Here is a 25,848-nt window from a genome sequence, read left to right as displayed (position 1 = left end):
CATAAGCACAAAACTTGTCAGATTGGATCATACCAGTGAGCTGCCTGTATCATAAATCAAATTAAAAGTACAATTTACTTCAAAGCTACTTAATGACCAGAGATCAGTGCTGTTGCTCAATGGTGTGCAGTTCTCTTAAAAAAAAAAAAAAAGATGAAGCAGTTACATTGTGTAATATTGAAACAGTGGTAAAAATTAACAGTTGTTTAAAACAACGTTTTCAGGTGAAGTTAGAATCTCAAAAAAATGGTCTTAGTAACTTTTGAATTTCTTTTAAAATATTAAAAAAAAATGCTTTATGTGATGTTATTGACATTTAAATTGTGGTTGGATATTTGGCTTCTAAAGTAATTTGGAAATCTCAGTCTTTCTACTTACATAAATTCTGGAAAATCCCAGGCTGATGACCCTCTGCCTATTCATAAAGGTCCACTCCCTGTCACAGGGGAGTGTTAATGGAATCAGAACCCAGGTAATTACCAATGATTAAGACCTTTCAGTGTAAATCAGTCCAGAGCTAAAGGATTTAATTGATGATTAGGTAATATTAAATAGGAACACACTAGTGGCTGAAAATCACTTTATTGTAAAGCGACTGCTATTGAGGAAGTCATTTACAGTTGTATAAATTTTGGAAATATCAAAGAGAAGCAGCATTGCAGGGATTTGGAAGAAGGCAGAGAAGAGAGAATGGAGGTTAATGGCTGAAATAATGTGTCATAGCTTGTGGAAGAGGCTGGTGGGGATTGTGAGAGGGAAAAGGCTGAGACTGCATTCCCAGAGTCTGGAGTTCACCTGGAAGTTCACACTTTTCCTCTCATATGTGAAAGGCTCTGTCTCAGGAAGGCAGAAATTTAGTACTGTATTATTTCTCTCATTCATGCTTCGTCTTCACATGGTTTCATGTCTGATGGGTCCTTCTTCACAAGAGTTGAAAAAAAGCCACGTTCTGTTGGAATCAAGAACTTGGGTTAAAATCTTGAAGCACATCTGAAAACAACTCTTTGCATGGTAGTAAACATCTTGAAGAAATACACTGATTTCATTTCTGTTTCAATGAAAGCTGAGCTACATACATCAGAAACCAAGCTGAATGTGAGGGAAGATGTTTTCATGGGGGGTAGTCTGTGCTTTTCCTTTGCTTACAAAGGAAAATAAAACTTACAAGGAAAATTCTGTACAAGGAATGTTGAGAAAACAAATGCAAAACATTCCCTTTCCTAACAAACATTGGTGTTGGCTGTTTATTTCTTCTAAAAGCCTGGGTGCCTGTGAAGCAGTTCCTCCAGCATCAATTCCTCACCACAGCTTTATCAGCTGCTTTTTACCACTCTTGGTCCAAAGTGTGTTTCTGATCAGCATAAGGTGGGAATAATTCAGCAGAATAGGAGGGGAAAATCAGGTTCTTGAGGCTGCAGCAGTGCTCAGGCTCTTTACCCCTAGAGAAGGTGCTGATCCAAGTATTCCTGAAATCCCAGAATGCTTTTCTTTGGGCTAGGCCACCTTTAAATAGCACTTTCTAGAACAGGACAGGAATTAAAGCAGGGCTTTGATGTATCCAAAAAATCCACAACTCTTGCTGTGCATCATTTCCTTCTCCAAAACATCCAAAACTCCAGTCCAAGGCAGAGGAATTATCCACTCAAAGAGGGCTTGAGGATGAACTGTGACACTGCCCCCCACACTAAAGCACTCATAATTCCACACCAGAAGCTGGTTTGGGCTCAGCCTCGGTCCTACCTTTGAAACAGGCAGGGAGGGTGAAGTTGCCATCCACACACGCCACGTCCACGGTGTAGGCACAGGATTTTTCCTTGTTCTTGCAGAAGAAGGACACGGTTTCCCCGTGCAGAATACCCTCCTTGAGGTCGTTCTGAACTCTCTTCTTCTCCCCATTGTATAACACCACAGCTTTCTTAACTGGTATCTTACATGGTGCTGTGAAAAAAAAAAACCAGTTATAAGGAAGATGTAAGGATTTGAAAAGGGGAGGAGTAGATCCCATCAGATTCCTGTACAGGAGCCATTTTGGAATGAAAACCAATGTGTCCCACATATATCTAGAGAACTTCTGCTGGTATTACAATGCTGAAGAAATTCAGACCCCAAAGCAGAGGGTCAAAAGTTTCCAGTGGATATCCAGCCTCAGTAACATTTCTAATGATATCAAATGGGAAGAGGAGAGGAAATGCTCAGACAAAAAAAACTTATGTGGCTGATTATTGAAGTCGATTCAGATACATCATTCATACATATAATCATACCATTCATATCTACATTCATACAATGTTCAATGTTGGGAGTGGTCTTAGATTCTCAGGGCCTTGCAATTATGATTTTGGTTTCCTTTGGAAGGCAGCTCCTGCACAGAGCAGTGAGGAACAGGCAGAGTCTGACAGGAAAATTCAGTTTTCTGTGGTTTCTAGCAGGTGGTGTGTGCATACCTCTACAAATCGGTTTTGTGGACCAGTTTCCAGTCTTTTCACACCGGGAATGGTTGGATCCCTCCATCACATAGGTGGGCTGGCAGCCAAAGCTGACACTCTCGTTGTAGTGGTACGTCCTGCGGACAGCAAACTCTATGAATCCATTTTCTATCCCTATTGGAGTGGGGCAGGTGACAACTGTGGGACAAAACCAAAACCAAAACTTTATCCATGTCACGGGTCTAAAAAAAACACATTATACACCTGAAAAATACATAAAACTCCCACGGTGGTTCATTTCAGCCCCTTGCACAGGAAAACACAGCTTAGAAAACCACCGCAAGTAAACAAACATTTCTTGTTTTAAATACACATCAATCTGTGGTTATAGCAAAAAAATTACTTAAACGTGGCTTAGTTTCACTGCAAGTTCTTAGGACTAAGGGTGAGGTTGATTGTTTCTTTGATGAATCCAAGCTTAGAATAAAATGTTGGCTGCACGCTGGAGGCTCCAGTTCCCCACTGGGAACTCCATTTAGCAGGGTTTGTTTATATAACCTTTATACTGCAGCAAATATTTTGGCAATGCCACGTCGTGTGAGCAACCCCCTCACATCCACGGGCCTGAATTGCAGAATAATTCTGCTGCACGTTTGCAATAACAGTTGTTAATAAAAATAAAATATTAAGGTTGTTCATGTAGTTCTGTATAGAACATACAATTCTAGGGCATATTTTTTGGTGTTCCTTACCCTTGCACTCTGGAATGCTGCTCCAGGTCCCATTGGCCGTGCAGGTGGCTGTCTCATTCCCAAAAAGTGCCATGGGGGGGACACATTCGAAGGTGATCGTGTCCAGGAAATGAGAAACGTTTCCAGGTTTTGAGCGACGGTAAGAAAGGACTCCAAATTCCGGGATGGGGGGAGGTGGGCAAGTCACCGCTGGAAAAGCACGGCGTTCATGGAAATTAAAGAGAGAGATTAGAGAAAAATCGGAGATCAAATTATTCCTGGAATCAGAGGAGCAACGTGTTTGCAACTAAATGAACCCACGCTGCCCTTCGTGGAATCAGAGCTGATGAAACAAATAGTTCAGATTAAAGGTCTCAGGAGTCCTAGAGCATGGAATTTGTGATTTTTGCTGTATTTCTCAGACAATATTATTGCTCTTTCAGTAAAGTCTTTATGCAGGACAGGTTAGAGCAAAACCCTGTGTAACAGTGCAAAGGCATGACAATATCCTCTTTTTATACGCAGGGAGGAGGAATTGGAGTGGATAAACATCTTACCTCCAGCTGTAAATAGCATCCCTGATCCTGGCCTTTTGTACAGACCTTTAAACTGTATTTCTCTAAAACCCACAGACCTAAAACCAAACATCCAGGGTTCTGCTGGATTTTTCCTAACCATTTTTTTTTTGCACTGCACTGTGGAAGAGCTGTGAATAAGAGTAAGTGTTACTCTGAGCCGTGGAAAAGAATCTTTCTGGAATGAGAGTAAGAGTAGAGTAGTTCTTTAGTATTGAAACACGTACGTTGACACTGTGGAAAAACTCCAGTCCACTTTCCATCTGACATGCACTGGCTTGTTCTTGACCCAACAAGGTTGTAGCTGGAAAAAAAAAGATACTATCCTGGTTATCAGAGAGCTTAAGGAACAGGGACAAAATCAAATTGTTCTCTGCAAGAAAAACTAAAATTTCTCATAAACAGACTTAAGAGTCTAGCTCTGAAATCCTTCACTAGTCCAGCTCTTCCTGAATTTTGGATTCAAATATGAAAAATTGTTAATATTCAAGTATTGCAAAGATCCAGGCAGAAGGCTGGATACAAGAAGATGTTTTGCTTTTCTTCAACTATATGTTCTGTTTTATGTATTAACTTCTACAATTGTTTAATACTATGGGTATTTGTAAGTAGCAAACATTTATCTGTGATTGCTAATGTAAATGTTATGGTTTCTTGGGAGGACTTCCTAGCTGATGATGGCAATTAGGATCAAATATTGCAAAGAACTCAACACTCTTAAGAACTAGTTACATTGTTATATTTTAATGGCAGACACTCACTTCAGTTTCCATATGCACACTAAATGCTTCTCTCCCCTCCTCTGCACTTACATTATTAGCCTTTACTCTGAGTTTTAAAGAAATATTCAGCATGTGCCTCTGATTTTAATATCACACAGCTGAAAACCAGTAAATTGTAATTAGCAACATCCAATCAAGTCCCATTGCTGCATTTGGTGTCACAGCTGAATTTATTTATTCCTTATCTTGTGTCTGTTTTGTAGAAGGAGATAGTTGAGAGTGGTGATGTTTCAGTGAACTCCAGGCTATGTCTCACCTTCCAGGTAAGAACTGTTTAGTCATTAATTACCCAAGTAAAATGAAATTCTGTTCAAATATTTCCCTGCATTAACCATAACTATTTTTCTTTGAATGCATCCTCATTTCTAAAGTTAGTGAGTAGCCTTGAGTAAAAGTGCCTTTACTGCAGGGACTAAGTGAGGATTAACCTCTTGTTTTCATTTATTGAGCTTGGAAAGGCACAGAAACACAATTTCCAGTCTCCAGAGCCGAAGAGCACAACAACTTTGCTGGAGATTATCTACTCTCTGCTGTAGGATTTCATCTCATGATGTAATAAGAGGATTTAAAAAGCAAGGGAAAGCACTCCAGAATAAATCTTTGCGTAAAATCTCTGCTGTTTTGATAGTTTCCATATTTGCAAGACTTTGTAGCAAAGCTCCAGGATGTTACAGCCAAGACTGAACAGAGGATCACTAGATAGGCTTTTTTAAAATAATTTCTGAAGTGTAGATGAGTTTTTATGTGCAGTTTTCCAAGTTCTCTGCCTTGCAATATGGCAGTGGGTGATACTAGAATGTAATACAGTGATTTAGGCTGTTTATTTAACAGTATGAGGAAGGGAATGCTTACCCTGGTTCACATGAAAAATTTATAGTACTCTGATACTGGAGTTCTACAAAATCAATCTTTCCATTCTCCAAGGGTCCAGGAGGGGTACATCTCTTTGCTGTTAATTAAAGATAAAAAGAAAGGATAATGTTATTTCATGAGGCATGAAATAATGATTTCATTATGATGGGAACAAGTTGATCATAAAGGTTCATCCTGGTGTCTTTCACATTTCTCTACTCACATATACTGCATTTCATAAGTCTGGATGTTCTGTTTCTATCAAAATATAGTAATTTTGAAGCTTTTTTGATTGAATATTCTTTTAGCATTTGATTGTCTGAGGAATATAACTTCAGTGCAGTGAAATGATAAAAATGGACAGCGAGGGATACAATAAATGCAGGGGTTACTGATGGTAGAGCACAAGCACTGCTGGGCTGGGGCAGATGAAGGTTCCCCATGTCCAGGTCCAACCTCCATCCCTGTCCAGGAGCAGAGGATTACAGGGAGGCCACGGGACATGGATGGGAAGATCCTTCCCCTGTTCCCACCTCTCTCCCCTCCCACACCCTGTTGTCTTCCAGCATGTAAGGGAAGAACAACTGGAGCTGGAGGTATATCTGCTTAAATACATGTGGTCCCTCACACGGCCTCTAAATCCCCTTTTCAGACCAGTGCCCAGTACCAGGGTGGGAGCAGGATTTGGGGGGTGTAATGGAGAGAGATCCAACTACAACAACTCCAGCTACGACCGCTGCATTGAAGAGAGAGACACTGCTGCCCTGAACTTGGAAAGGATATTTCCTTCTTCCCTTCCCCACTTTTATTGGAGGGAAAAGAGATTTGATCCAATGCAAATACTGCTTTACCATAGGAGAGATAGTTAGGATTGTGTATATAACATATTATAATATTTATTTGTGCAATAATTGTAATATAATTCCCTTCCCCCCCGTATTGAGTCTTGTGTTGTGTCTGGAAAACCCCTCTCGCCCTGGGGTGAGTTGTGGGAGGGGGGCTTGGCCTTGGGAATTGGATTTTTGGGCAGGGGGTTACTCACGGAGGCACAGCAGGGTGTTGAAGGCCCACTTGCCGGTCGGGAGGCAGGTGTACTTCCTCTGGCCATTGTTGGGCATGAACCCAGGCCTGCAGGTGTATTCCACCTCCTCACCCACTTCATACACCTGCTTGTCCACGTTAATTGTGGCAAACAGCACTTCTGGAGGCCTGGGGCACACTGGAGGAAAGGAGAGACTTTACAAGAAACCAGGTAGAAAATTGGAGTTATAGTATCTTCCTGTCCTGTGCGTGCCTCGGTGAGGCAGCTGATGGCTGCCATAATTATTAGTCAGGAAAAAATATGTTCTTCTTCTTCTTCTCCTTAGCAGCTCTACCAATGCCCCCAGTTAGATTTGGTGTCACTTTTTTAACTAAAACTGACTTTTCCTTCAAAATAGGTTTATGGAGGTGGTCTGCAAAATGAGTCAATTATGGCAAATTACTTTGGACAGGAGAGGGCAAGAGGGGCTTACAAACAAACTAATGCATTTCCTTTGTAATCTAAATTAGTTTGGTGGGGTCAGCTGGAAATCAGGGGAGTTTTTTCTTGTAATTAAATTTGTTTTTCTCTGGTTTCCCCGGTTTTTCTGTTCGCTGGGGCAAACCCTCTTGTTCCATCAGACAGCTCTGATTCCAAACCAGCTTTAACATGTTGACAGCGTGAACAAATGCAGAGGGTGAGAACAGGAGGGAGCAGAGAGGGAGGAACAGGGGCTGCAGCCTGTGATCCTGCAGAGGACTGGGAGAGAGGCTCCTGCTGGGATTGTGGGGAGAGGACAGGGACACAGAGCTTGTACTGGAGAAAGGAATGGCAAACAGAGGGAGAAGGTGCATGAAACAGTCCCCAGAGCCCTTGATGTGGGGGAAAGAGGAGAAAAGTGAGGCAAAAGCTGTGCTGGATGGAAGGGAGAGTGAGGTGAGCAGGAGCTGGGCACGGGGATGGAGCAGGTTAATTCCAGGCACATGCAGTGCCTCCCTGGAATGCAGGCAACCCAAAACTTCTGTCAATACTTCTTCTGTTTTCCTTCATTTTATTCTTTTGTATACAGCAACTCACCTCACCACGGGGAGAGACAGAGGGAGGAAAGGGAAAAGAGCAGAAACCGCTTTCAGAGAAAATCCCTGATCAAAACACTTGACTGGAATTATCTAAAGGCTTTAAAATCCTCTTGTTTTCTCCAGCTTCCCTCATTCCCACTTACAGGATGGGGCTGCCCTTAGGAAGTGTAAAACACTTACCTTTTGCTGCAAGAGCCCCGTGGCTCAGGGCCACGATGCCCACGAGCAGTGCCAGGGGGTGCATCGCTGCCAGTCCCCGACGTCCCGAGTGACCCTCAGGCCAGAGTTTCTCCCCTTAAAACCCCAAGGCACCCACAAAAGCATGGTTACATATTAACTCCCTGTGTTTATTCCCATCCCAGTAAACAGAAGATAGAAGGTTCCTTGTATTGATGGTAATAAAGGCTGAACCAACCCTCACATGGTGCGTTGGTGCATAATGCAGGGATTCAAGCGGCGGTCTCAGCTCAGAACTGCTCCTCTCTGGGTGCTTCTGTGGAGCATCTCTGGGTGTTTCTTTGGAGCATCTCCCGTTGGGATTGGTGGTGCTGAAAAAACCAGTATTGTCTCCTCACCATCTTTAACGGATGAGGGTATCTGGAATGTGATACTGGATTAATTAATAGAACTGTCGCTAAGAAGCTCATGATTATCACCTGACTGTCTGTATTTCTATGTACCAAAGACTCCTGAGAGTTATAACAAAATATTTTGAAGACAAAATGATCGGTGTTGGAGTGCCATTGACATTGGCAGGTGCCAACTTCGTGCCAGTTTACACCAGATGATGATCTGGCCTGAAACTTGAGGCTTTCGGGGGCCTGTTTGATCCGATTCCTGTCATCAATAAATATCTTCCAATTACCACACAACCAAAAGCAGCAGAGACAGTGCTCAATGTCAGCAGTGTAGGAAGGTTGAAATTATGCTTCTGGCCTGTGCTGATTTGTGACAAGGGGAGTCAAACTTAAATCATATTTTTGGATGGTATTAAATCTTGCTTTGGTGCTGCAATTTGGGGTCATGGAATCAGAACTCCACAGGTATCAGCTGAGGTTCTGATACTGCAGTTCTCCTAATTTAGCAGATTTTAACTGCAGGAGCATCTGAAGTGCAACCAAAATAACGTTTGTGTAATCATTGTTCCACAGTTTGGTGTTTCTAATCTAAGTATCCTCCTCCCCTGCTGACTCACAGCCTGTGAGGGGGAGTGAGGGACATTTGAAGCTCTAGGAGAAGCTGGGTTATGTCAAGCTCTTACTGCCGGGATCTTCTATAGTTTGTTTATTTATCTTTGTTTTATGAAATTTCTCTGTTTGTGTTTAAAACACAAATTTTAGCCACAACATTAAACAAGTGGGAACATGCTATTCTCCTCAGAAAGAAAAGGCTGTGAACGTCCTGCTCAGAATATTTACCAAATACACAGTGCCAAAGGGCAAAGTACCAGTGCTAAATCAACAGAAAAAAATTGACTTCGTTTTCTGTATTTGCATCTGATTATTTTTCCATTTGTCACATCCTGCTTCTTCCTCTTCTCTTTCACGAGCAGTTTTTCCCTCGAAGACACACTGCAGCGCTGTGATGAACTTCATTGCCTCTGGTTTAATCCTTCCTTAGGAAAGATTACATCCTTTCCAGTGTTTAAAAAGGACGAAATGGGCACAATTAGGGACGTTTCGGCGTCGTCCATACGCGGTTCCCCCCTGCCCGCAGCAGATGGCGCAACGAGCTCTGCCATGGAAGGGAACTTCCCAAGTTTTCTGTACTATAAAAAGAGGGAAAAGGGGTTAAATTATCTGCACGTTATTTTCCCGATACGTTTTGTGAGTGAGAACTTTACTGCTCTTAAAATCGAAACTTAAAACTGCGGGCGAAACTGCGAAATTAATATTTATGTACTTCACATAACTGCATAGTAGCTGCAATATTGGGATTTTCTGTGGAAATGTGTTTTTCTCTGCATTAAGAAACATTGGAATGTATGTTACAAATAATCTTGTCTTTCTCAGTAATTGGAGAAGTCCAGAGGAGGCCACTGAGATGATCATAGGGCTGCTCTGGAGCCAGGCTGGGAGAGCTGGGGGGGTTCACCTGGAGAAGAGGAGGCTCCAGGGGAAACCTTGGAGCCCCTTCCAGTGCCTAAAGGGGCTCCAGGAGAGCTGGAGAGGGACGCTGGACAAGGGATGGAGGGACAGGACAAGGGGAAATGGCCTTAAGCTGCCAGAGGGCAGGGTTAGATGGGATATTGGGAAGGAATCCTTCCCTGTGAGGGTGGGGAGGCCCTGGCACAGGTTGCCCAGAGAAGCTGTGGCTGCCCCATCCCTGGAAGTGTCCAAGGCCAGGTTGGACAGGGCTTGGAGCAACCTGGGCTAGTGGAAGGTGTCCCTGCCCATGGATAGGGGTTGGAAGAAGATGATCTTTAAGGTCCCTTCCCACCCAAACTGTTCTAAGATTCTGTGATTCTATGAAAACATGGCTGTTATTGTATGGATTCACCTTGGCACAGCACGAGCAAACCAATCTAGTTCTTGCTGTGTTTGTGATAGCATTCAATTTTATATCATCTGATTTTCCATCAAATCCAGCCCACTCCTTCTGCATGTGAACTATTTAATATTACAGCTCCTGAAAACCAAATAATGGAGCAGAATTTTGTCTCATTAGAGACCACATAAATGCAGAGCAGACTGATGGTCTCTGCCACAGATCCTATTTTATTCTAAGGAAAAAAATGGCAGTTGGAAGCAGAGAAAGCAGTGCAGGAACACCCTGAGATGATATCAGCCACACCAAATCCCAGCAGTCTAATTGTTACCTGGGTTTGTGCTACCACAGCCTAAAGGGAGAATATGCAGGAGGGTGTGAACAAAGTGCCTTTGCAAAAGCAGTGCTAAAATATGAAGGGCAGCAAAGCAGAGATCATGTTTGAAAAGGCAGCAATTAAATGATGGAGACTGGCATTGCTGCCTGAGCAGAGTGGGTACAGTAAGGAATAAGAGAGAGGAAGAGGATAAGCCAGCAAAGGCCTTAAAAATGAAGGTAAAAAGGGAAAAGAAGAAGGAAAAAAAGTAGAGGGATGCTAAAAGAAAACTGATGATGAAAAGCAGTCAGTGCAGCAGCATTCTTTGTTGACACTGGGTCAACTGGGGCTGTCAGGACAATAGGGAAAGATATTATAATCAGGCCACAAGATAATAAGGAGGTAGGCAAAGGCTTTCAGACAGGAATTTATCTCTCCTGGAGAAAAAGTGTGCAAGAACTATACAGATTGAAAGTCAGTGCAAGGTAACAGCTCCCTAGCTAATGAACCTGACCTTCTGTCCTTCCTAAAACCTGTTCTTCTGTTTCTCTATTTGATGCTGCAGTTTTCCTGATATTCTAGGATATGTCCCTCTGGTCCTACCATGGACTTCCTGGGGGTCTGTCCTGCCAGACAAGTGGTGGGTCTGCACCACCCACTGTTCTCAAGCTTTTATGACTGTCCTTCAACCAGAAAACACACAACCAGTTAAAGATGCAGATCTTCTCAAATTGGCAGGAGTGTGTTGACTGGGGACACTCAGGTAGAATATAAAGGAGAGGCCTGAATTCAGCCCTCCCTGTGCCAGCCCCTGCTGGCTGTGGCTCTTTCTGGCATGAAAGCTGGTCTTGGGACTGCAGTTGGACCAGCATTCTCATCCTTTTCCTGCAAGGATCAGATATTCAGACTCCAGCTTACTCCAGCTTCCTACCCACTGTTCCTTTTGGTTCACCTGTCAGTCACTGGTTGTCATGTGTGCAGCCATCCCTCCCTCTGGAGTACATGGTGAAGGACAGAGGGCTCACACAGCTCTCTGGGGTCCTGCACAGGAGCAGGTGCTAATTCACAGTCCAATCACTGCCTTTCATGCTGCCAAGCTGAGACAATCCTGACTTTCTCTATACCAGTTGTATTTAATATTTAATGTGTAGAGAATTTGGATGTACACATTAATTATTAGCAAAATGTTCAGTTGGCCACAAGTCAGGACCCATTTGCAGTGTATTATCTTCTCAGTGAAGGTATATATGTGTGTGTATATATAAAATTATTTATTTGTATTCTTGTATTACCTGGTCTAGTGGGAGGTGTCCCTGTCCAAGGCACAGGGGTGGAATGAGGTGATCTTTCAAGTCCCTTCTAACCCAAACCATTCTGTGATGTTGGAAGTAAACACACAGTAACAGACACTGACCTGACAGAACATCTCAGGGACATAAAAAGTAAACAGTGTCTATATAATTCTTAAAAATACTATTTCAACTCATATTCAGCATATTTTAGGTGTAACCTGCAGTCCTAGTTACCACTGATGTTTCCAAATTCTTCTTCTGAAGTCAGCAAAATAATTATCAGTTTAGTCCTGGTCCTTAAATCACTTTAAGCACTCACTGTGAAGTATTAAAATCCCCACTCTGTGTTAATCTGAGATGTTAGAGGGCCGGCACTAACAAGTTTTCCAGGTGACAGCAGGTCTGTATCCTCTCACAGAGGCATGAGGGTGTTCCAGTTTCCACATACATTAAACTCACAGTGTACAAAACCAGAGAGCATTTTACAGCTACTTCCTCCTCTCCGCCTTCTCATTTCCTGCACAGAAAACCCGGAGAATCTCTCTCACAGTTCTACTGTGACCCAAATATTGTGAAACAGTCTGTTCCTCTGATAAATTTATCTAAAGGCTGTCTAAAAAAATCCTGCGTGGCATTTCTTCATCGGGAATGTTGAATTCTGAAGCCTCGGGGGCAAATTGTTCTCTGTGAGAGTTTGAATCTGCAGCGAACAGATCTGCGAGGGACGACTTTTGAGATGTCAGCATAAAGGCACAGTGTGGAGCCACGGACCTTCTCACCCTTTTTTTTGCCTTGTTCCACCTTTTTGCCTTTTCCCTCAGGGCTGATGTGGTTACACATTCAAGGAAGAAGCCAGGCAGGTGTCGTGAGGGAGAGGCCAGAGAAAAAACCTCAGGGTCAAGGTGCTCTCCACGCTCAAGCCAAACTGCTTCTCTTCTCCCATCGAGCTTGAAACAAAGTTTTCAAGATTCTCTTCATCATTATTTTTCCACTTTCTATGAAGCCAAATGCCACAGATTTTTGTGACAGCAGCATCTGACCTAGTTTTTTTCATTATTTTTTATATATGTGTGTGCACTGCCTCCGGTTGTCATGTTGTTTACAAGCTGGAGAGGGGTCAGGCCTGGTCAGGGTTTGATGCAAGTTCTCCAAGGAAAACTCACTGCTGCAGGAGTGCACTTTACACTTTCAGTACATCAAACTGCCATTAGCATTTCACCACTCCTTGATCCAGAGGGGCAATCCTTGCCAGACTTCACCCTCGGATGACTCCATCCCTCCCAATAAGGGATTTCTCCGGGTAAACGAGGATGCTCTCAAATCATCTGTGCCTCCCTTGGCACATTGCCACAATGCTCTGGGAAAGCCCAGCTACCACCAGATTTATTTACTGCCATTCTTTGGTCTCCCCAAGTGATGGATAAGAGGATCAGCAATGGAGAAGCTCTTTGGCACGTTCATCCACGTTAAAGACTTCATTGAAAAGTGCGTCTGTCCGGGATCGATGCTCTGGCTCCGGCAGAGACTTCCATTTGTATCACCTAAGGAATCGACAGCTCCAATCCAGAGAGATCCTCTGAGCTCTATTAACCCATGGATATCATCTGTTAAGTTCTCTCTGGGCAGGAATCCAGAGTGTTCTGGATGAACAAATCTACCTTCGTTGTGATTCAGCTCCTGCGCCGTGTAATCAAGAAGTGGCTACTGATCTCACTTATGGTCCAATCCAAAACCTTCCCAATCCAGCCCAGCTCTTGTCATTGGTTTCATTTGAGGCTTTTTAATGGTATTCTATCAGTGTTTTAATATGTGATTTGAATCAGTTTATATACAAATAGCAAAATAACAAGATTAGGACTTTTTCCCCCTGGATCTTTATTAATTGACACAAATGTTTGACTATGATTTTTTTTCTTATATATATATTTTTTAATCTTGTATTCTCAGCAAATTACTCCAAAAGAGGGGATTCCTCACTTCACTGTTGACCAACGAGTCTGAAAATCTAAAAACTTAAGTCCCAGAGCTGAAAATTTCGTGAAGTGTTGGATCTGGAGGGAAGACCACTGTTACAAGCTGATTTTTAAGAATATTAAATAGAGTATTACATTTAAATGAATATTCTTAAAAATATTCTTAAACGAATATTTAAATGTAAGGGGATGAGTTTAGAGCTAATGTGACAGGAAAGATTAGTTTGTCTTGAGCTAGAAATCTTTTCTAGAAATATCCTGCTGCTGTTGAAGGTTCCCCATCCACCCCTGGGGATGAGGCCACGTCTGACGCTGATGGCATCACATTATTCTGTGTCTGGATCCTGTTAACAGACTCAAGCTGTACCCCAAAGGATGATACTTTTATATTGGGGACCATTAGAGAGTAGGAAGATATCAATAAACTAATTTCCCTTTGTGGCATCGTCTCATCTCCAGCAATAAATCCAGGGTGAAGCTTTCCCAAGAGGAAGCAGATTTTGAAAGGGCCGGTATCAATAACTGGAATCAGATTTTCTGAAGGGCTCAAATCCTATTTAGAACAACTAAATGAAGGCCAGGCTTTTAAAAGTGCTCACTTTATTAAAGGAAATTTTTGGCCTCCTGGTTCCTTTGGAAGATGCAGCTCTGCCCTGTGCTTTCCAGAAGGCCACTCAGCTGCTTTGACAAGCTCCATGTGTGTTTGCATCTCCAAAAATTCTGATTCTAGTGTTGTAAGCTGCATCATCATCATCTAGCCAGGCTTTCCTTGGAGCTTTGCGTTTATTTTGCAATTTTCTGTAAAAATGACAAAAATAAATATCAGAGGTTGGTTTTCCTTTATTCGTTGCACAGGGAGATTTTTCGTTGCCTGGGAAGACAGAAAGATGCTGCCAGCATTTTGGCAAGAGAATGAACTAAAACTGCAATTCTTCCAGCATTGCCAGGACTGATATCAGTGACATTCTCATCAATTTAAGTTTGAAAAGGGAAAACGTCCAGATGTTTTGGAGAGAACAGCTCATGAGCACTTTGCTGAGTGCAAAATATTTATGATGCAAGTTGAAAATGCACAGAGAGCACAAAGTTTGCTGCACATTTTGTTGATTTTTTTTTTTAAATTATTATTATTATTTCTAGGGAAACCCTCCTGATTTTTCTCCCTCGTGTCCTGTAATGATGTGGTCAGTAATGAGAGGTCATTTTTTTCCTGTGGGCATCAGCCTGTAGTCAAGTTGAATAATATTAGTCTGCTGTACAAGTTGGGTTAACCACTGCTCCAAACCTTTTTAAATCGAGCTGCCCAGATCTTGTCTCACAGGCATGACACATCTGGAGGAAAATCCACTGGCACTTGCGTTTGGAATGCCCTGGGTTGTTTTTCTTTTTTCTCTAGCAGCGTCGTAGGGGAGATATTTGATTTTTAAAATTACGTTTTCTGGAAGAAAACTAATTGAAATGTCATTCATGTTGAACTCTGTAAATAAGCTGTAAATGATAAATCATTTCATTTACATCCAAACAGGAATTTTGGGCTGTTGAGGTCACCATATCTTGTGAACCCGAATGGCAGCATGAGACTGACTTAGCACAACCTAAGGAGATGTTCCCTTGTTATGATATGTATTAGTCTGCTAATCTTTTCAGTCTTTAATCCACAATACTGTATTAAAAGACCAAAAATAGTCTCCACTGTCATTAAAGGACAGTTTCTTCCTTTTTTTTTTTTTTCTAAATGAAAATTCCAGCGGGGAGTTGAATGAGTGTTCAGTCTGACAAACAGAATCCTTCCTCATGTTCCGTCTCTGTGGCACAGAGGTTTTCCACACTTCATTTTTCAGTTAACTGTCACTGGGGGGTTTTGAAATGTTTTTGTTGTTTTTTTTTTAATTAATGTCAGCTCGTTTTGTGCGTCAGTGTTGTCGCTTTTCGGTTCTCCTAAATTAAACAAACATTTTAAAGCTGTGTTTGTCCAGCCAAACTCTTGTCATTTCGATTATTAGCGTTTCCAGAAGTGTAAACACTTGTGCAGAGCACAGACGGACCTGGTATAATTGGAGATCTTACCATTGGAAATGACATTCTGCTTTCCCTGCATGTCACAGTGCAATGGTGGCACAGGAGAAGAAGTGAATATCCTGGATATTCCAGCTGATACGTTTTGTTTTTCTCTCACGTTTATTCTCCAGAATAAACAAAATGCAACGTGAACGTTACTATTTCTTGTGTCTGTGAGAAACGATTTTCAGCTGTCAGAAATGATGATTTGAAGTACGATAGGAATAATTATTTGCACCTCGTCTCCACGAGGCAAAATCCTACTCTGGCAAAATAATCATCCCTTTCAGTTGAAGGTTTGTGGGAATATGGTAAGTAAAATATCCCACACCTTTCTGTTCACATTGAAATTAGTGGGAAATTTCGCCATCCCTGGAGGTGTCCAAGGAACGACTGGATGTGGCACTTGGTGCTCTGGGCTGGGTGACAAGGGGGGGAGTGGGCACAGGGTGGGCTCGATGGGCTGGGAGGGCTTTTCCAACCTAATTGATTCTATAATTCAGTGATAACCACCATAAAGAAACTGTGTCATCCTGCTCTGTCGGCAGCTCTCTGATGCTTCCCATCCTGATATTCTGAAGCTGATGTTTTCCAGCAGTATAAAGTCATTTACTCTTTGTAGCAGTTTAGTACCAGAAAAGCACAACAGAGTGTCAGGAAAAGGTTTCAGGACAGTGTAGAGGCTCTGCTCTTCTGACCTGTATTTGATGGACATATTCTACTCTCAGAGGCATCACCTACAGAGGGCCTTGACCTGCAAACTTAAACCCTATGGGTACAGCTCACATTTGAAAGCAAAACACTGGAAAAAAGTAGTTTTTTGAGGGCAACTTCTTGTCAGCTGGCAGTAGTACAGTAAATATTTTTCTCTTTCATTAAAGAAGAAAAGGAAGGCCATAGAAAAGGTAGTGGGGATGGTTCAGGCAAGGTCCTTCAAGCCCACCCAGAGTGATTTGTCTCTGAGAGCAACCACAAGCGCACGCATGAGGAGAAGTGAGAAAAGCAAGCATGATGATGCTTCCTGCAAAGAATCTCTCACATTCTGAGTAGTTTCCATTTAGGGAATTTTCTGAGCCAGCTGTGGCCTGTGTTTGATCTGAGACATCCAATGTCTGTCTGTCCCAGGCCACCTCACTGCCCCGAGCCCGTGCTCGTGTCCTGCCCCAGCACTGGTCCCTCGTGTTTGGTTCTTCTGGACAAGGAATTCCAGGGGTCAGCTGTCCCTGGCAAAACCCACCTCTGTTCCTTCCAGACCTGGGTGCCATGTTTCTCTAAATAAATCACAGAGGCTCTCTTGTTTAGCTGGTACAAGAGCAGTTTGTTTTTTCCACATGGTTTGAGCGCTTTGTTTGTGTTTCCAAGTCTCTCCCTTTCTGCCTTTTTTTTCTGTGTACAATTGAAGACTGAAAATTTGCCTACACAAGAGAATTGTTCTGGTGCACTCAAAAGAATGTGAATTACTTTTTGGAAGAGATATTCAAAATTTTCCTGAGTGATTGCTGGTGGGAAGGACAAAATCTGCAAAACAACAATGACAGCAAATACTCCAGCTGAGGCAGAGATTTTTGTTTGTACAATCTGGAAAGCAATAAAACCCAGGAAACATCCCAAAGGACCCCCATCACTTTGTGGTGTGTAACAGCATCAGGCTCTGATTCAGCTCTATAACTAGGAGATATTTTACCATGCTCCTCATACTCCTGAGAGATGAGAAAAGAAACACTGGGCTGTCACTCAGTATTCTGATGAGCACACATACAAAAAAACTGTTTTATACTCAATGTTCTGTATATCATCAGCCATTTATTTCCAAGTCTTTGGAGAGCTGCTGTGAGGATAATATGCAGGCAGCTCCAAGCTATCTGCATGAGGAATGGGTTTTGCACGACTTTCAAGGAAACTCAAGTTGGAATAATGGCATCATTTACAGGTCACAAAGTGAAAGAGGATTTTCCTGATTAGGACATGTTGATGAACTGCAATTTCATCCCTGGGAAATGGTTAATGATTATGATGGGCCATTTTTTTTTCCCCAGAATTTTTTCAGAAATACTTTCCTTGTGACATTTCATCTCTCTTAGGATTTTTTTTGTACTTAGTGTTCTTTTTGCCTGTGTTTTAATCCATGTATTCAGACTTTTCCATTAGTAATGGCAAATGTAAACAAGTTCTCAGATATTTGATAATAAAACCTGTTTAATGACCCAGTGCTTGTCAACCTGAACTCTGAGTAACTTTGAGGGGAAAAGGGCAGAGAGGAGAATCGCTGTAACTACAGAGGCACAGGCAGAGCTGTGCAACTAGAGAAAGACACAGAAAGATGCAGAAATCAGTGTTGATAGAAAGAGACAAAATATTTCTACTTCCTTCTCGTGACTGGGATAATAGACAGACAAATACTCACAGAAATATATCTATTTATGTTACCACATTCTTACCTTTTTCTGTTTTTTGGAAAGGGTGTATTGTTGCCAAAGTGTCCAGGCAAGAGCAATAAACAGTTTTGTTGATGAATGTGTAGTAGAATATGGAAAAACCACAGTAAGTAGTGAGCATGGTCTCAAAATTGTTATTGGTCAAAACAAGACAAATTTACGAATGGGAGCCTCAACACTAAACTCAACTGGTGATTTCAGACAAAGAGAAAAACAAAATTTATATTCCATAGAAAAAGGAAGTTAGGAAAACCTGGCTTCTTAAGTTATACTATGAATTAGTGGAAATGGATAACAGGTTTTGACTTAACTACAGCAAGGGATTATCCCCCAGTAGTTCCTTGTAGAGATCTCAGGAGCTGACTGTGGAAATTCCTTTGGAAGATGAGACTGGGTGAAGCAAAGCATTTTTTAGAGAGCAATTTTGCAATGATCAAGTCATCCTTCCTAGAAGGGCTCTAGAAAATAGATACTTGTTCTCATAACTCTCCAGAAAGGGAAGCAGTTGTGATTTGCTTTGAAGTGCGAGGAGAAATTAGTTTGTGAACTCCCTTAAAGGCCTCCAGCAGGAAGTGATTCCAGTTTGTTGGATATTCCTCACAAGCAGGAAATAATAAAATAGTCCCAATTGCCGAAGAAGTTGATGAAGGTGTTCTCCTTGGCTCAGTTTTTGAGTGGATCTGACGCAGTGCAGAGCCTGTAAATAGGAACAGACTGATCCAGACACTTCTCCCTTAGGAAGGAGACACTTTTTTAATTGCCTTTTGATTAAAAAATGATGCAGGCAGTATCATGCTGATCTGGCAGATGAGTAAAAAGCAAAGGCATTTCACGAGAAACCTCCTTCAAAATGAACCCAGATGCTTGTACTTACAGGCCTGGGATGGTATTGATGAAAATATAGAAAGGTCTTGAGAAGTTGTGTTTGTTACAGCAATAATCAAATTCTGTAGAGAAAAGCTCATAAACCATCCAATGGGCACCTTCATCAGGGACAAGCTCCCTAGGATATCATCCAAATAGTCACACAGGAGGAAATTCAATATGAGAAGACCCCGTAAATGGCACTTTGGAGTCAGGAGTTCTGAAGCTGCTTGCCAGGAGATTGGAGAAGCTGGTGCTCTGATTTAATAACCACATATATGCCTGAACACAAGCAGCAAAAAAATGCTGACTCCTCGTCCAGATGGCCTGAATCAGAACCAAATTGCAAACACTACCCTCGGCAGAAGAGCAAGTCATGGGCTGCTGGGGGGAATGTGTGCACGCAGGAAGAGGGGGCAGATGTCTTTCCTCCAGTTCTTTGCAGAGGAAGGATGAGTTCCTGTATCACCCACAGGACCTGAGTGCAGAGCAGGAAAAATGAGTGTTCAGGCAATTAAAGGCCTCCCAGCAAGAGGATGATGGTGGTACAACAGCATATCCCAACAGTGTCTGTGGCTGGAACATGCTATCTCCTCATGGCATCACTCTAAGGGCATCCTGGATCCTGGTCATGGTGACAAATCTTGCCATTTTAAGGTGAAAATATATATATATATACTGTAAGTGGTGTTTATTCAAAATACAGCAGTAAGAGGAGTTGTACATTTTATGCAGTAAGGGTTGTAAGGGTTTACCTGGGTGGCTGGGGATGGCTCTGCACACAGAATAGATCTTTCTTTGCCTGATGTGTATAATCACAATGTACAAATAATTGCTGGGATTGAGATGAAATAGTTCTCTGCAGAGAGATCCTAATGTGATCATGTAGTGTCATGACTGGTGTCATTTGGCTCTTCCCTGGGGCCTGACATGGGCAAAGAGCCTGGGGCACTCGCCAGTGTTTCAATGAATCAGTCTGGTCCAGAGTCACTCACAGCAAGAAACTGGAATCCAAAATGATTCAGCAGCTTTGTGAGACTTTAAGGAACAGTGAAATGCCCAGATTGCTCTGAACCTGATGTAATCCAAGTCGTGTCCGGTTCACTCTCTCCGTTTTTGGTAGCTCTGTTTGTGACACAGCACGAGAGGAACAGAAATAAACACGTTCCTTATTTCTTGATAGAACACTTAATGAGAGTACAGAATGTTTCTTGGTGCTACTCATGCTTTGGCATAAGTTGATTAAGGCAAGAAAAATCTATTCCTGAAGAAGAAGAAGAAGGGTTTTGAAACATGTGCAGAATAGGTGGAAACCAAATTAAAAATCTTTTATATTTTATTGAATTTCAGATCAAATTTGGGAGTAGTTGCTCGCAAAATAAAATCCATGAAGCAAGGGCATATGGAAACAGTTTCTAGGGCATCTGGTGTGATTCTCTAAGTTTATAAAAAAGTCAGGCTATCCCTCTCATTAGTTATTTAGTGAAAGGCCCCAGGCATTCCAGTTCTACCAGGCTGCACCCAGAAACCAGGGTTTTAAAATTAAGAGTAAGACAGCATGTAACAAGTTCTTTCTGTTCTGTGGTAAATGTCCGTGGGCACTTTCCCCATCAGCAAGTAAGACTTAATTTGAGTTAATTAGCTGGCTTTCATTCTTGTGAAATAAAATATATTACACATGCTTACACAGACAGACTTATAAGTATGTAAGATACAATGGGGTAGAACTTTTAATATGCATCTATGTGCATTTTCATATGTGAAAGTTTGTAGCCACGGGAATAGCATTTATTAAAAACAATATGATTAGTACTTGGTTTCTTTGTTTAACATATATATTGTGGTTTTATGTTTACACAGTCATGATTTATGTCGTGTCTTTCTGAATGTATGGAGATACAGTATGAATTGCAATATGAGAGAATGGATGTATGGCATGGGCAGATGTTTCTGTGTCCAGGGACTTGTGAACATCTTGTGTGTAATGTGAGTAAATGAAGAAGAACAGGTCTATTATTTAATAGAATTATTTAATGCTGTTGTTGGTGCACTGCATAAAACCATGGTAAAAGTCTGTTGTGTGTGTGTTGGATGCTCTGATTAGTGAAAAAGGCTTGGTGTGTGTTTTCTACACTTTTTGTTGAGTTTATTTTTATTGAAATGTGAAATATGGAAGGATGTTTATATTGATCTATAAAGACACATGGCACAGTGCAGTGGGGCAAGGCATCCTGTGGGTCCTGTGTGGTGCACAGCTGCTTGGGGTGGCCTCCGAGAGCATTCACATCTGCTGTGGGGTTTGTGAGTTGCACAAAGGGGAAAGGAGTTTGGAGGAAAGTGTGTGGCTGCATCTTTGTTTTGTTGTGGTGAAGGAACAACGAGTCTCGAGGTAGGTGCAGGAAGCGTGTGTGGCACAGTCGGCAGAGAGCAGCTGGGTGCAGGTTATCCGTGCTCTCTGTCATGGTGATGGTTGTGCCCACGGCATGGTGTAGCACCTTTGAGTACAGGTTATCCACACTCTCTGTCACGCTGATGGTGGTGCCCATGGCACGGTGTAGCAGCTGTGCTTGAGTACGGGTGAAGGGAGGCAGTGATGGAGGGTCACTGTCCCGGGGTGCCAGGGCCTGGCAGGGAGGGAAGGTGTGGGTTTCCATGGCTGACACTGAGGAAACACTGTGTGTGATCTGCCTTGTGTGTGAAGGAAGGCAGCTGCTGTGTGTGAGGGAGAGAGAAGGGGCTGACTGCCCTCTGTGTGTGCATGGAGGGAGCTGAGAGGGTGTGAGAGGAGCTGGTCTGTGTGCTGGGGTGTGAGAGGAACCTCTGTGTGCGTGTTAAGGGAACCTGTGAGTGTGTGTGCATGTGTGTGTGAGAAGGGAGCTTCTGTGTGTGTGTGCGAGGGAAGCCTGTGTAGGTGGATGTGAGAGAGAGAGAGAGAGAACCGTGTGTTTTGGAGGGATCTGGTGTGTGTGAGAGGAGTTGGGGCATGTGGGGAGAGCCGGTGCGTGCGTGTGTGTGTGTTTGCGTGTGTAATGGAAGCCAGTGAGTGTGGGAACACCCGGGGTGTGCGAGTAGGACTCGGTGTGTGACAGAGAGAACACCCAGTGTGAGTGAGGAGGACCCGGTGTGTGAAAGAACACCCGGTGTGTGTGAGGAGGACCCAGTGTGAGCGAGGAGGACCCGGTGTGTGAGAGAACACCCGGAGTGTGTGTGAGGAGTACCCGGTGTGAGCGAGGAGGACCCGGTGTGTGAGAGAACACCCCTTTCATGTGAGTAGGAGCCGGTTCGCGTGTGCGGGGCGCGCCGGCATCGCCGCGCGGGGCGGGGGCTGCTGACGAGGGGCGGCAGGTGCTGACGCCTCTCCCGGTGCCCCCCCGGCGCTCCCCGGCGGGGGCGGCCCCGCGCCCGCCCCGCCCCGGCCGGGGGCTCGCTCAGCCGCGGGCGGAGCAGCCGGCGAGGGCTCGGGATCCTCCTCCGCTCCGACGTCAGGCGCGGAGCGGGAGGCAGCGCCCAGCGCCGCCGTTGCCAGAGACTCGGCGGCCGCCGGACGGGGCGGACGTCGGGGCGGCGACTCCCGGCGGCGGCGGGGGGTGGGGAGGAGGCGCTATGGCCGACGTGTTCCCGGGCTCCGAGCCCGGCGCGGACCCGGAGGCGGCGCGGCGCTTCGCTCGCAAGGGCGCCCTGAGGCAGAAGAACGTGCACGAGGTGAAGGAGCACAAATTCATCGCGCGGTTCTTCAAGCAGCCCACCTTCTGCAGCCACTGCACCGACTTCATCTGGTGAGAGACCCCGCGGGCGCCCGTGTGTCCCTCCCCCTCCCAGCGCTCCCTCCGCCCGGGCCCGTTCGGCTGTAGGGGATTCCCCGCCGCGGGCAGCCCCCGCGCCGTGCCCGGCTCCCGGCAAGCCGCCCTCCTTCCCTCCTTCCCTCCCTGCCTCTCCCTCCCACTCGCCGCTTCTCCGGGGCACCGCCGCTGCCCCCGGGGCCGTGCAGGTGACCCCGCTGGGGGTGACCCCTCCGTGTCCCCTCGCTGCCCCCGGCGCTGTCGCATCTCCCTCCAGCGGGGTCTCTGCCGCCGGCGGCGCTCGGGGGGCCCCGACCCGAGTCTGGGCGCTCTCGGGGCTGGGGGAGCCCCCAAACTTGACGGCGCTCGGTGGGTCTGAAGAACCCACGCGGGGGCCATCGCTCCCCAAATGGTCCAGATGTGTATTTCCTCACCCTTTGTCCCGGCTGGGCTGGGCTGGGCTCCCCGCGGAGCCCCTGCCCGAGGTGGGGGGCTCAGCCCGGCACAGCCGCCGCGGTGGGACGGGGAGTGGCTGTGTCACGCTGGGGGGTGTTGGGTGGCACAGCTCGGGTCTCCCAGCCTTAACTCCCGGTCGGTGCCTGCCCTGTGCCCTCCCGCAGCGGAGGCCGGGAAGGCACCGTGACACCGCCGCTCCGGGTCCGCGGCGAAAAAAAGGGAGGGGTGGTTTCTGTGAGAGAAGGGTTCCTGCTGGAGAGGGCAGGAAAACTCCCTACCAACACCCTCATTGCTAGGCTGGTAGGGGAAAAAAACCCGCACCTCTGTGTTCCGGCCGGGGCAGGGCGGCAGCTCCGCGCAGGCCGGGCCGCCCCGGCGCTCCCCGGCCCCGGCAGGAGCGGAGGGAGGGAGCCCCGGGTGTGTTGGAAGTGCAGAAAGTGCTCGGGATTCCCCTCCTGCGCCGCAGGTGGGGCTGAGCTCCCGCCCTGCTCCGCTGAGGAAGTTTGCGCTGCGGGTCTGGGAGCTGAAAGCGAGAGCTGCGATTTGCTTTGGCCGAAGTTGTAAAAGATCTAGAGGGGTCCGCGCCCGGCTGGCTCTGTGTCCACGGCGCGCTTCTTGCTCTTTACATGTGTATTTATGCTATATCTCGTATGTTTTTATTCGCTTGGGCACAGACCTTAGCCTTCTTTCATCGGTTTTCCTGTTTGCCTGCTGAAGCAAAGACTGATTGCTCCAGGACTGATTGAAATATAATTGCAGAGAAAGGCAGGGAAACTGAGATGACAGACTGCAAAAGAAACAAGTCAACTTTCTGAGTTTGCCTTTTTCTTTTTAATTTTTTTTTTCCACTTGCAAAAAAATCGCAGAGTTCGGTATTGTAAAAGTGAGAGACCTTCAGAGACTGCTTCAAAGTTAATTTAAACAGGAGTGAATTAAGAGGTGTGAAAAACCGCTGCAGGGTTACTGTCGAACTGTGTCTGTGCACATAAGTAGCGCAATTATAAAACAAAGCAGAGTTCTGTCCTGGATGGCAGGGTGGATTTGGAAGTGAAAGGGTATCCTGTGCCTGACAGGTGGCAAGGGTGGCTGTGCTCTCGTCTTGTCTTGCTTAGCGAGTCTGAGGAAGCTCTTAAGATTCATCAGAAGAGCGTCTGACAGCTCGAAAACTTCTTTCATTTCCTAATTTGAAGATGGGCCGCTCTTGAATAACCATCTCACACCACAGAAACGGCTTCACCTATTTCCAAGATGACTTGTGTCAATTAACATATGTTTTAAGGTATAAAGAATGAACTATGCAAATGGGTTTTTTCCTTTGATATTTACTAAAATAGTTCAGTGCCTCCTTATCCTCGGAAGCAATTTTCACCTCTCTACTTTGTTTCTGCATTATTGATACTTTTTGAAAGCCCTTTTACTTAAAATACATAGTAACTGCTCCGGGATTTGGGGTGGGCTGCAACTCTGCACGAATTCAGCTCAAACACTGAGGGGTGCCTGTGCTTCTGGAGTAGATAACGCAGGAACGTTCTTTACAAATAAGTCTGTTTAGAAGGATTAAAAAAAAAAATAAATAAATCTAAAGTCTGTTTCATGTTCTTAGTCCTGCCATCAGCTTTCCTGCGATTGCATTTCCACGCTTCCAGTACAGGCTTTTTTTGAGTTTTGTGAAGACGAGAGATAACCCATCAGAGTGACAGTACAGGCACGTGTGCTGCCAAGTAAACAAATAATTAGATTTCTTCTGGTTTTCTTGGTTTAGGCTTGCTTGTAGCAACAACAGTTAAAGACTCGTGCATGGAAATGTGCAGAGAAGCGCTCTGAGCTGTGTAATTTCAGCTTCCACCTGAAGTAACGGTGCAGTAAATGTTTTGTCTCTTCGCTAAATAAATAAATAAATAGTGGAGAAATCGTGTCTATTTTTTTTTTTTTTTAAAAAAAGCCATTTCCACAAAGCTGATAATTAAACCCCATGCTGTTAATTGCACACAGCTCCTGGCTTTTGTCTGTTTGTCTCTGAGTGTGAGCAGCTCCAGCTGAGAAACATTCTGCAAAGAGGGGGGGGGAAAGGCTGGGAAATGTTTATAAGGAAGGTACTCAAAACAGTTATTTTTGTGGAAAGAGGTTGTTGAATGCTTAAAGATCAACAAATAAATAAAGGCAGCAGCAGTGTGATTTGCCAGAGGTGTGATAAATGTTGGACCTCTGGATACTTCACCTTGGTGAAGTGTTACATGCACATTTCTGGGGTTTTATGGAAATGGAGCAAGGAAGCTGGACAAATAATCAGTATGAAAATCATGGGCCTGTCTCCTCATTTCCATTGGAGCAAGCAAAACCTTTAGCCTGCCTGCTTTCCATACAGCAAATGACTGGAGTCTGGCTGAGGCACACAACACCAGTATGTAATCCAAAAATTGGGATGAAAAACCAAGTGTGGTTTGTTTTATACGCCTTTGCTGGAACTTGGACTATTTTACCTTGCTGTTAAGTGTACATGTGGTGTGAAACGAGTTGAAATATTATGCAGTAATCACAGATGATGATAATTGTAGATCCAAAATAGCTTGTAAAATAATAATAATAAAAAAATTGTTGCCAGAAGCTGAAATTACATAGCTGGTGACAGCTATTGTTCTCTGCTTTGAAATGGGTGGGCCGGTCTGTGTTGTGTATTTGAAAATCTGTTGCTGTCGTAGCAAAACCTGAAGTAATTTAATAT

At 44.3% G+C, this 25,848-nt stretch overlaps 2 protein-coding genes across 3 annotated transcripts in view; one reads left to right on the top strand and one right to left on the bottom strand.

Annotated features, from left to right (window-relative positions):
- Positions 1–566: 566 nt before the first annotated feature.
- APOH (apolipoprotein H) lies at positions 567–7,780 on the bottom strand. 2 transcript variants are annotated; one of them, XM_032706509.1, is made up of 8 exons: positions 7,647–7,780; positions 6,409–6,585; positions 5,367–5,463; positions 3,960–4,036; positions 3,179–3,367; positions 2,445–2,624; positions 1,741–1,938; positions 567–949 (listed from the first exon to the last, which is right to left on the bottom strand). In XM_032706509.1, the coding sequence occupies exons 1-8, from the start codon at positions 7,708–7,710 to the stop codon at positions 879–881; spliced, it is 1,053 nt and encodes a 350-aa protein (XP_032562400.1). In that variant the 5' UTR covers positions 7,711–7,780; the 3' UTR covers positions 567–878. The 2 variants fall into 2 exon arrangements, with proteins under 2 accessions (XP_032562400.1, XP_032562401.1); XM_032706510.1 differs by lacking the exon at positions 6,409–6,585 and having other exon boundaries at positions 7,647–7,774.
- A 14,674-nt stretch (positions 7,781–22,454) lies between these two features.
- The window catches only part of PRKCA (protein kinase C alpha), a 145,652-nt gene continuing 142,258 nt past the window's right edge, over positions 22,455–25,848 (top strand). The window contains 1 exon segment of the mRNA XM_032706569.1: positions 22,455–22,667. Coding sequence (XP_032562460.1) covers positions 22,495–22,667 — 173 coding nt within the window. The 5' untranslated portion in view covers positions 22,455–22,494.

The sequence above is a fragment of the Chiroxiphia lanceolata genome, chromosome 19, assembly GCF_009829145.1.
Source record: "Chiroxiphia lanceolata isolate bChiLan1 chromosome 19, bChiLan1.pri, whole genome shotgun sequence".
NCBI lineage: Eukaryota > Metazoa > Chordata > Aves > Passeriformes > Pipridae > Chiroxiphia > Chiroxiphia lanceolata.
The sequence above is the reverse complement of the archived record's forward strand: the minus strand, read 5'-3'. Positions and strand labels throughout refer to the sequence as shown.

Excerpts from the sequence above, each read along its gene's own strand:
- APOH (XM_032706509.1), bottom strand. The coding sequence starts at position 7,710 with ATGCACCCCCTGGCACTGCTCGTGGGCATCGTGGCCCTGAGCCACGGG. Across the intron at positions 4,037-5,366 it reads AATTTTTCATGTGAACCAGG|CTACAACCTTGTTGGGTCAA; the intron begins GTAAGCATTCCC and ends TTTTTTTTCCAG. Across the intron at positions 3,368-3,959 it reads AGTTTTTCCACAGTGTCAAC|CGGTGACTTGCCCACCTCCC; the intron begins GTACGTGTTTCA and ends GTGCTTTTCCAG.